Genomic DNA, 11,234 nt, shown 5'->3' with positions numbered 1-11,234 from the left:
CTAGTTAGGAAGTGGTAGAATCTTGATTTGAACCAAGATGTTCTGATTAAAGTGAAACATTGAAAAACATTTAATTAAGATGGATGAACTGTGTTGCATAGTTAGAATGTTGCATATATTACCCAGAAACATTGCCAACAACTGGCTCCTTATTTGTTGGTTTCTTTTAGGTAAAGGTAATGTCGTAGCTTGATAGTAACTGTTGCTACGTGATGAGAATAGACAGATAACTGAGAAGTACTACCTAAGCCAGAAGTTACCTTACTGTTGTAGACACTCCGGCGAATCTTAGTGTGTGTTGTGTTTGTGTTTCCCCCCAGGCTTACTGGCGTTCTTGTGCCATGATAATGGGCTGTGTAATAGAGAGGGCGTTCAAAGACGAGTACGTGATCAGCTTGGTCAGAGCTCCAGAGGTGCCTGGTAATGTACATAACTGCACATCCTTTTTGTAATCCTTAAATATTTTGATACCTAATGTGGTGGTATACATAATTCATTTCTATTTTTACTGAATATAGATTACCATTACATGTTTCATTTATTATAGGTAATGTAATTCATCCTATTGTGATGAAATAATTTTTAGAAGTCCATAATAAAATTAGTGAAAATATTTCTTTAAATATGAATTTTATGGAGTTATACTGAAATCTGCAGTGCTGATTTCTTACCATGTTGAGCCTTTAATTCTAAAATGGACTTGTGGAGAAGGCATGGGCACCTGAGCAGATGCTGGGAAGAACTGTGTGCAGGTGCTCTGGTTTCACCAGAAGTGTCCAGGATCCTGAAGAGGGCTGTGCAGATTTTGTAATTTTGTTAAATACAGTTTCTTACCATTATGTGTGCTAGGATCACATATATAATATTTTAAAAGAAAATATTTACACTAAAAATATCTGAAAGATACTCAAGAAATGAATTGAAGTGCTCTGGTAAGCAGCTGGGATTGTGGCAACAGTTTTATAATTTGTAACGTTGGGAGGGATTGCTAACTTTTGATTTTATTGTCTAAATATTCAGTTGTTACAAATGAATAACTTTCTGCCTTAGCAGATTTGACTTTGCTTTGTATTTTGGTTGGCTTTGTAGTGATCGCTGGAGCCTTCTGCTATGATGTAGTTTTGGATAAGAAACTGGATGAGTGGATTCCAACAAAAGTAAGTGAAATACTAATTTTAGAGTCTAACCTTTCTCTTTGAGAATAATTCCTGTTAGTGTTGTTCAGTGGAACTGTACATTGAGGAACTTAAAAGGTTCTACCTACCTTGCTGTCATTGGGAAGGACTTTTTCAGCATATGTGTTGAAGACAGAGACTCATGAGGGTTTTGCAACACTGTAGCCTGATGTCTGGAAGCTTTATGTCCTGTTGGACTTTTTCTTGAGGTGTCAACTATTTCTTTTTTTTAATTTTATTTGTTGTGGTACCGGGGATTGAACCCAGGACCTTGTTCTTGCCAGGCAAGTGCTTATTCTACTAAACTATCTCCCCAGCCCAGTGCCAACTGTTTCTTAAGGAAGTGATTTTCAAGATGCTCAGGAGCTTAACTCTTGGTTGATGTGGCAGGGTGATTAGATCTATACCTATTTTGAGTCCCCAGAGCATAGTTTGGAAAGTTCTGCCTTTAATTAGTTTAGTGTGTTGCTGGTTCTGAGATTCCCATGTGTACAGGACTTACGCTGAGAGGGAATGATACAAGAATAAACTTGAAAAGCTAACACAAATGGCAACAAAATAAACTCTTTGTGACTGGTTTGCCTTCATAATCTGGGTGCTTCTTAGTGGTCTGGGACTTGGGTTGCAACAGGGCCAGGATACCAAGGACCCTCACACCAGTCGTGTAGGAGGTAGGGTTACTGATGTTTATCAGAGGCTGAGCCTAGAGGCTTAGTTATGACTGGGCTTGATGAGCAAGTACTTAATTCTTCTTTTTTTAAAAATGTATTTGGTATATGGTCTTACTATGCAGCCTGAACTCTTAATGATCCTCCCGTTTTCAGCCTCCCCAGTGCTGGGATTACAGGCATGGCCACCAGGCCCCATCTTGGTGGTCGGCTCATTGTGCCTGGGGGTGGGGCTGGTGCAGCGTGTGGTCCTAATTCCTAATTAAGCAAAGCAGTATGTGATGCATTAGGGAGTCTAGAGTTCAAAAAAGTGGGAGAAATAACATTTTATTAATTTCATTGTACAGTTTTTTCCATTTTAATATCTAAAAATAGATTTATAGTAGGTAGCAACTTAATTATAATTGGTAGTGTTTTTTTTAGGGTCATATCTTAGATTTACTGAACTACTATAGTTATTAAAATCAAAGATTTTAGAGTCAGGAAAGATCAAGCTTTAAATTCTGCTTTTAATTCTTTGGAAGTTACTTCTTTTTAATCTTACATTTTATTTAATATGGAGAAGAGGAGAAAAGGGAAATAGGATGCTGAGTAAGAGAGTGGGAAGAAGAGAAAGGAAGGAAGGGGCAGAAAAGAGTGTAGAGCTGGTTGTTAATGCTGAGTTTTTGTCAGTACAGCTTCTTTTCAATTGTGCGCCCAAATTTAAAAACAGATTTTCACTTTATTAGGGTAAGTAAAGAAAAGCTAATAAGATCAAGAGTTAACTGTTATCTGTGAAACTTGCTTCCTCTTTTTTTCCTTTTTATGAAACGTAAAAAAAAAAAAAAAAAGTCCTAGCTGATAGCAGGCTCCATGCATTGGATGGGTGACATAAAATAGGGAAGAGTTACCCTGAAGGATGGTGGTATTAGCCACAAATACAGATTTTTTTGTTTTTGCAGTACCGGGGATTGAGCTCAGGACCCTGTGCTTGCCAGGCAAGCGCTTATTCTACTGAGCTATCTCCCCAGGCCCCAGATTTTTAAAGTCTTATGTTACCCCATTAATAATGGAAAAGTCAGGGGCTGGGGAGACAGCTTAGTGGCTAAGTGCCTGCGTGGCAAACAAAACGTCAATCCCTATTACTGCCAAAAAATAAAATAAAATGGAAAAGTCATTTCATGGTCATATCTAAGGAGAAGCTTATGGAATTTTAGTATAAAAATATTTCTGTAATAATACTTGACCTTTTCTACATTAGTATGATTTATAATAAATTGAATTAATAAATGTTTAAAGTCTCTCAAACCTAATATATATTATTAATCATTGTAATTGTGTAAAATTGTATTTTCATTAAACAGAAATTTATAGTATTTTGCATACACTTTATTTTGCACAAGACCAGTGATGACTCAACCTTTGTAGTGAAACCTTTTTTTTTGTAGTGAAACTTTCTCAGTTATGAAAACAGTAATTTTGTTCTCCTTTCATTTAATAAACTTAGTTTTAGTCATACTGTAAACACATTTTACGTCTTGCTGTTTACTAGTATTTTATTTTTGAGCTATTATAGTTTTAATAAACATAAAATTATGTAATTTGGATGAAATGTTTCATTAAAATTTGTAGGCTTATCTATTACACACACACACACACACACACACACACACGTGTATAATAACTTTTTTTTTCCTGATACAGTGTCAAACTGTGTACCCTAGGCTGGCCTCAAACTCATGATGATCCTCCTGCATTAACTTCTCAAGTGCTGGAATTACAGATGTATGCCATGATGCCTGCCTATAATAAAGGAAATAATAATGAAATTATTATTTTTATGTATATTTAGTACAGTGTCTACAGAGTCTCACTACCCAGATCTGACTCATAGTGATCCTCCTGTTTTCAGCCTCCCAAGCACTAGAATTACAGGGAGCACCACCACGCTCAATCTCAATTACCGTCTCTCAGCGTACCCCATGGGCGAGGCCAGCATGGCAAGGCAGGGATTGAACCCGGGTCCCTGCGTCTGCCTCCTCGGGTGCTTTAGTCTGCTGATCTGCTATCTGGCTGGCCCTTATAATAATTACTAATGCAGGATGGTAATTTTTTGACATTACTGAAGTTTCAGTCTTGACCTTTGTACTAAACTATATCTGTAGCCCTTTTTTAAAAAAACTAAATTTTGGGACAGAGTCTCATTGTATCAAGTTGCTGAAGTTGAGCTCAAACCTGCTATTTCCTTGCCTTAGCCACCCACACTGTCGGGATAGTAGGCATGCACCACCACACCTGGCTGACAATATTTTAGTTGTAGGTAAACTACAAGTTTTATAGCTTATGGAGTGGGAGATGTATGTGGTCTAAGTATTCAGTGATTATGAGTTAGTTTATTCTTCCAGGACATTTACTTTTCACCTTTTAGTTGAATTCACAGTACCAAGCCTACAGCTTTGTCTGACTTATGGAGACATAGTGTTAGTCACTAAAGGTTAATTCTTTCATTTTTAAGGAGAACCTGCGTTCCTTCACAAAAGATGCTTATGCTTTAATTTACAAAGATCTGCCATTTGAAACTCTGGAAGTTGATGCAAAAGTGGCATTAGAAATATTTCAACACAACAGGTAAGTGTTAGCTTAATTTAAAGTAACTTTAAATCTCCCAGTATTATGTGTAATGACAAAAAACTTTACTTACTAGGATTTTCACATTTGAGTTTTTTTGTTTTCTACTCAGAGATCTTTTTTTCTGTACTAACCTGTTCTCTTTTGCTTACCTTTTTGTTGATTGTACTCTAAAATGGTTCCCCTCACAGTCAGCAGTTTCCTCACATTGACATCTCTGTTCCCTAGGCTAGCCCTTTGCTTTATATCGACATGGTAGTGTGCTTCGCCTTTTACTTTCTGCTCTGAAGTGATGACATGTGAGACAGCTGTATTATTTTGCCTACTTTCTGTTCCATTCTTCCACTGTGACTGCAAAGGATAAGATTAAAAATGCAGGCAGTTTGGAAGAGAGTTGACAGAGAAAAATGTTTACATGGTTAGGTCTTTTTTTTGTTTGTATTTTAGAGAAGGTTCTACAGGGTGTTCAGGGTCTCACTACTAGATCATTGCAATTTTAGTATACGTGCTGCCGAAACGAGCACACACTGCTACACTCGTAGCGATCCACCTATTTACAGCCTACCAAGAGCTGGGATTACAGGTGTGCACCACCATGCCCAGTTTTCTTTTTTTTCCCCCCTTATTGAAACACGGTCTTGCCATGCCGTTCAGGCTGCCCTTGAGCTCGCTTTGTGGCTCAGGCTGCCTTAGCTTCTGGAGTGCTGGGACTACAGGTGTGTGCCACCACACCCAGCTCATGGTTAGGGCTTAGCTTTCTGCATCTGAATTGTCTATGTGATGGATTTTTCTTTGTCAGCATTTTAAATTCTGCTTGGCTTCTCAATTCCTTCTCTAATCAGAGAACTTCTAGTTCACCTTGTACTAGTTGTAAGAATACAAACTAAATTTTAATATTAATCTAATAGAAGATTAGTACTAATTAGAAATATAAGTACTATAGTCTGAAACCAAAATACATACCTGCAAATTGTTAAAGATTATGTATTAGAGTTTCTTTTAGGAATATAGAAGTTGAATCATAAATTTTTATGGTTTCATAGGGATAGTCATAATTATGCTCTTGAATTAGTTCATGGAGGCTCCTCATCTCATATTCTTGCCTGGCATTTCTCAAAGCAGTATGGTATCTAATGTTCTTTCATAGGATAATTATTTACATGCTAAACAAGTGCAGTATATTTAGCTGAACTTGGAGAAGTATTGGAGAAAAATTTACTCACTGAACTCTAGCTATGACAAAGCACTTTCCAGTATATTCTTGAGCAGCATACTAAAAGAGTAGAAATGCATCATAAAATATAGGTAGTGCAGTAGACTCAAACCACCATTTACAGTTTTGACTTAAAAAATTCCTTGGATTATCACCTCATCAAATTATTTTCTTACAAAAGTCTGGGCATATGCTCTCCACAGAAATATATGAGCCATGAATATGTGTAGTGCTACCTTTAAAAAGTGAAAAGTTATAATTAATTGTAATAATAAATTTTATTTACCAACATATTTAAATATAATTTCCACATGCAATCAATATTACATATTACTGATGCTCTCTTGTATTTTTGCTCATAGTAAGTTCTTAGACTCTGGTCTGAATTTTAAACTTAAGGCATATTTTAATTCATACTAAGCACATTTTAGTGCTTAATAGCTATATTACTAGACAGTATACCTTCAACTTCCATTCTCTCTTCTTTTTGGTTTTTTTGTACCAGTAATCAAACTCAGAACCTTGTGCTTGCCAGGGAGGCACTGTGCCACTAGCTTATCCCTGGCCATTCTCTGTTGAGATGTTACTTTGCTCTGCCTAAGTGTCGAAGTCTGTGGGGACTTCTGGGACATAGATAAAGTTAGCTGTCACATGGCAGGACAAAGAAGACAGTTTGGGGATAAGTTTGAGAGGATGGAGAAGAGTGTGGGGCAGTGGTGGTGAGCTAGTGCCTGAATCTCTCTGCTTCAGGGAAAGGCAGGAGCCTTTAGAGGTTTTGGCTCATGGGGCAAAACATCTCTTGGAGGTGGACCACGAGGGACAGTATTGAAGGGCATTGGCTCTCTGTAATGCATGGGGACTCTGGCAGAAGGGGGACAGCCATCAGTGGATGTTTTCACATAAACCAGTGCCTCCTACCCGAGCCATGCCATTGTGCTCACACAGGTGTGGTCATGGGTGTGTGCACACTTACACTTGTTTTGCATGCTGGGCTAAACAGACCAGGTTCTTACTAGTAAGTAGCAAGGTCATGATTTGAATGTGGGCTCTGCGGTTCACCTTGTGCTGCCAGTTATACTGACAGAATTGACAGATTTGAGAGATATGAGGCAGAATTGATAGGACTTGGTGATGAACTGGATGCAGTGCAAAGGGGTATGGTGTAAAAGAGGAAATGGCCCTGGTCTTTCACTTGGACATGGGTGTTTGGTGGAATTATACTGAGATAGGAAATACGGGAATAAGAAAAACTGTAGTGTGCAAAGAGGGAAATAATTAGTTTGGAACTTTGGGGCATTAAGGGACCATGCTCGTGGGTGTGTTGGAAGGTGTTGAATGCACAGTTTGGGGCACAGGAGAGAGAGATGAGTTAGCGGCAGAGAGTAGAAGGTACTGCGTGTAAGTAGTAGCTAAAGCTTTTCGGTCAGGGAGCTAGTGTAGGGAGGATGCCTAGTGTGAGAAGAGTATCCTGGATGGAACCCATGAAGGGTGGAGGAAAGCCCAAGTGGCCGGGGACATAAAATAGGCTGCAGTGGGACTGCTGCAGGTCCGTGGAAAGAGTTCTGCCCGGTGGGGGTGAGCTGTGGACTGGACTGGAAAGTGTCCACTGGGTTGGCCCCGAGCAGGTCCCGGGAACATGGTGTGGAGTTGTAGGGCTGTGAGGATGGGCAGCTGCAAGGGAAAACCATAGCTGAGGAGGAGGAAACAGTGAGGTGTCAGAAAACATATATTTAGAGTTAAAATTTTTTTTTCTATGTTGCTTTTTAGGTACAAAATAGATTTTATAGAAGAGAAGGCATCTCAGAATCCTGAGAGAATAGTCAAGTTACACAGGTAAATAAACTCCCAAAGATTGGTTGATATGCCAATTTAAAGTGTAGCATTGTAATTACCATGCTGAAGTCTATGACTGAAGTAGATGTTTTACTAATCTTGTTCTCTGGTGCTATGTTCATGTTTCTGATATATTAGTAAAAAGAAACTATGCTTAGGAGCTCTTGTGCTTTTCACTCATCATTTTTATTCATTTCAAGAGTTGAAAAATGGTGTTAAAAATGAAATTTTTAAGGATTTTGAAATTAGGCAAGATAATCATTGTTAACATAAATTGAGCATGATAGTCCTTTGTACAGGAACATGAACAGTAACTTGTTACTACTTATGTTACATCCAAGTTGAATTGGAATATACTTTGGTTCACGGATGGGAAAGATTTTTTATGTTGAACATTTTTAATGTTTGCTGCATTTCTATATAGAGCAAATCCAAGTCTTGTGCCCTGTGTAAAAATGACTTTATGGCCTGGATTTATTTTCTCAGCTATGTTTTCTTCACTTGGATGTAACTTTGTTTTCTCTAGCAACTGCTCTTTGTTTCAGGACACAATCTGTCCTGTGTACTGAATTCTAAGCTACTGTACCAGGTTACTGCCAGCTTATGGGTTATCATTGCTGCACAGTTGGATGTGATCAGTAGTGTGATGTATTGCAAGACTCTTCAAAACCTTAAAATTTACCTAAATGTTAAGTCACGAAGGGTTCATTTTATTTGATTTTCAAAGTCGAGCCATTTTACCTGAGACTGTATGTCAGAAGTTGTTGCAGATAGAAGGGAGCCGTGTACATCGTTCTTGAGTAGGACATAGTGGTAGAGAGCGCTTCATTTCTTTTTTTAACCAATTAGAAGTGATTTGATGTTGAGGCTTGTGTGTTTGCCTTTTAAATCAAATCAGAATTGGTGACTTCATTGATGTGAGTGAGGGCCCTCTTATACCACGAACAAGCATTTGTTCCCAGTATGAAGTATCAGCAGTTCACAGCCTGCAGCCCACTCAGCCGAGTCATGTGAGAAGATTCCAGGGTCTGTCTTTACCTGTTCACTTAAGGGTAAGTAAAGCTTAAAGTTCTAGGTTTTGCAGTTTGGGACAAGGTTGTAGGTTTGATTTTATACAATTTTAAGGGACATAAATTTTAATTTTCCTTAAGTCATATGCCACTAATGTTTTATAAACTTGAGTTTATGATTAACAATAAGTTTGCTGATGATATAAAAGCTAGTTCATAAAAGGAACAGTTGTTAAAAACATAAAATCAAATTGAGATAGTATTTTTATTTTTTAGATTAGGATGAGGGAACATTGGAATGCATATTGGTAAGACCTTTCTGGAGTATCCTTGACGTCATATTGGTGTGTTCTTCACCCTAATTTTAATGACATACTCGGGACTCAAGGCCTATTCTTATTCCATATTGGATAAGTTCCAACCCCTACCCCTGTTTCAGAAAGTCCTGCATTATCCAGCCTTGCCTGCTTGGTCTGTGCTGCAGTTGTCCAGTCTGGCCTTTCTCTAGAAGGATTTGCACATAGATAGTAATTTTACTTTTTGTTACAGATTGTCTGAGCTTATTCTCTGTGAAATAGTCCCTGGATCATCCTTATGCCTCAATATTACCTTCAGTTGCTTAGTAAAATTGATGTGGTCATTATCACTTTACTATTTTCACGAATGCATTCTTATAATCTTCTGTTACATAGGACTATTAAGAATTGAAGAAACTGTCTCTGTCATTTTATTGTGACCTTAACTTGTTTCCATTTATTCTTTCCTGCAATCTGCCAAATCCTGTGGGTCTGCCAGTTTTAGAGTAAAGATGTCACAGGTAGTTCTTAATGAACCTCCTGTGATTGCATAGGAGTTAATGAATGACCCCCAGTATGCCAAAATTGGCTAATTAGAGAAAAATCACAGACTTTGGGAAAATGGGATGCATTTTTCTCTTCCATTAGGAAGAATTTTCTATGATGTAAATGATGAAAAGGAATAAAAGGAGAAAAACAACATATTCGGTGCTTAAGTCTTTTTTCCTTAAATGCCAACAAAGCAATTGTTCTGCATACTCAGTACCTGTTTTCCCTACTGAGTCCATATTTATCACCAGTTGTCATATTAGTGCTGTCTAGCTTTTTATTTACTTGTTTTATTTTAAAAGTTATATAAGGACTCAGTCCTTTTTAACTTTCCTGCTTTGATTCACAACAAATCTTTTCTATTTAGGCACATTTTACCATATGGGATAAGCTACTAGAAAGATCTCGGAAAATGGTAGGTATTTTCTTATTTCTATGAAGAAATTTTTATTAAAATTAAGCAATAACAACCCAGGTAGCGGAGGGTAGAGGGGAAATATCTTGAGTCAGTAATCAAGTTGGCATTGTGACTGTTTAGCCAAGAGCTGTTTTGGCATTAGTGAAGTTATAATTTGGTAGTTCTCTTAATTTTGGAAATAGCACCGTAGAGCTTGAATGGAAATGAGTATATTATTGTGTAATAGTAATAGTTTTTACTTACTGTATTGGTATTAAGTCCTATGATAATGTTTTAATAAACTTAAACTTAAAATGATTGTAGTTTATCAGACATTTGAAAGCTGCCTTGACTGTTAGTGTTAATTGTGTAAATACTCTGCAAAACTAGATTTGAATATTTTTGTGTCTGTAGTTTATTCTGTCTTTAGTGTTTTATTTCACAAGTAGGACTGATTGTCTTTCTTCACTGTAGCTTCATCGTGTCATGGTTAGGAATTCTTTCCTGACTCCTTCACATAGCTGTCCTGTAAGGTCTGACCTAGCGGGCTCTTCCTTCTTGCCCTAATTCCTTGTGACTTTACACACATTGATCAAGCTTCTGGCTATTATTGCTACAATAATTGTTGTTGAAGGAAAAAGACAAAATGTTGTCCGAAGAGGATGGTGGGAGGAGTCAACGTGGTGGCTAAAGGTAAAATTGAAAGTATTTATTAGAGAAATAAAGCTGTTTATGTTTTTACAGGTAACTGAGGAGCAAACTAACCCGACAGAGGAAAGTGCATCTGCCTAAAGATTTGTTAAAGTTTAAGTGTGTACAGTAAATTAAAATAAAATATTTTAATGTAACATCTGTGTGTACTTAGAGAAATTAACTTTTTTTGTCTCGAACATTGATAGTGATCTTTGCTTTTTCCTTTCTTCAAAGTGTAAGAAAATGTGCGTTGCTCACAATAAAAGTTTCACATAGAAACAGCCCTTCCTTTCCTGCTCCACAGTTGCAGTACTTAAGCTTGTTTTCTTTTACCTGCATATACGTATATAGATACAATTTCAGAAAATCAATACTATATTTGTTGTTTACATTTTCCACTGTTTCAAACAGTAGTGCAATAAGCATCTTTATGCAAAATAGCAAGTGTTTGTAAATAGAGACTGGTGTTATCCAAATAATTCTTCATGTGGAGCTTTTTGTTCTTAGAACATCTTGTTAAGACATTTTCATTTCATAAGGGAACATATAGTCTGAAAGTGGTAAATCTGGAATTTGAACCCGGGACATTTCACCAATATGCTCTTATATCAGCATATACTGTATTTCCTATCAGTTTTTTGGGTATAGTTGGGTAGTGCATTTACCTGCCTATACCAGATACAGGTCTCCAGAAAGTTCTGCCAAATGATGTTCCATGCAGTAGTGTTTATTACTGCCTGTTTTTCTATACTTTTTTATTTTTTTAGGGTTCTCAGCAGGACATCCAGGAGGA

General features: G+C 37.3%; 1 protein-coding gene across 1 annotated transcript in view; it reads left to right on the top strand.

The window, feature by feature from the left end:
- The window catches only part of Mrpl39 (mitochondrial ribosomal protein L39), a 16,222-nt gene extending 5,620 nt beyond the window's left edge, over positions 1-10,602 (top strand). The window contains exons 4-10 of the mRNA XM_004627745.2: positions 321-420; positions 1,090-1,157; positions 4,338-4,450; positions 7,431-7,496; positions 8,395-8,548; positions 9,719-9,766; positions 10,493-10,602. Coding sequence (XP_004627802.2) covers positions 321-420; positions 1,090-1,157; positions 4,338-4,450; positions 7,431-7,496; positions 8,395-8,548; positions 9,719-9,766; positions 10,493-10,540 — 597 coding nt within the window. The 3' untranslated portion in view covers positions 10,541-10,602. The remainder of the gene's footprint in view (positions 1-320; positions 421-1,089; positions 1,158-4,337; positions 4,451-7,430; positions 7,497-8,394; positions 8,549-9,718; positions 9,767-10,492) is intronic.
- The last annotated feature ends 632 nt before the right edge of the window (positions 10,603-11,234 follow it).

The sequence above is a fragment of the Octodon degus genome, unplaced genomic scaffold (assembly GCF_000260255.1).
Source record: "Octodon degus isolate 3935 unplaced genomic scaffold, OctDeg1.0 scaffold00020, whole genome shotgun sequence".
Lineage (NCBI taxonomy): Eukaryota > Metazoa > Chordata > Mammalia > Rodentia > Octodontidae > Octodon > Octodon degus.
Note: the sequence above shows the minus strand (reverse complement) of the source record. Positions and strands in the feature narration are given on the sequence as shown.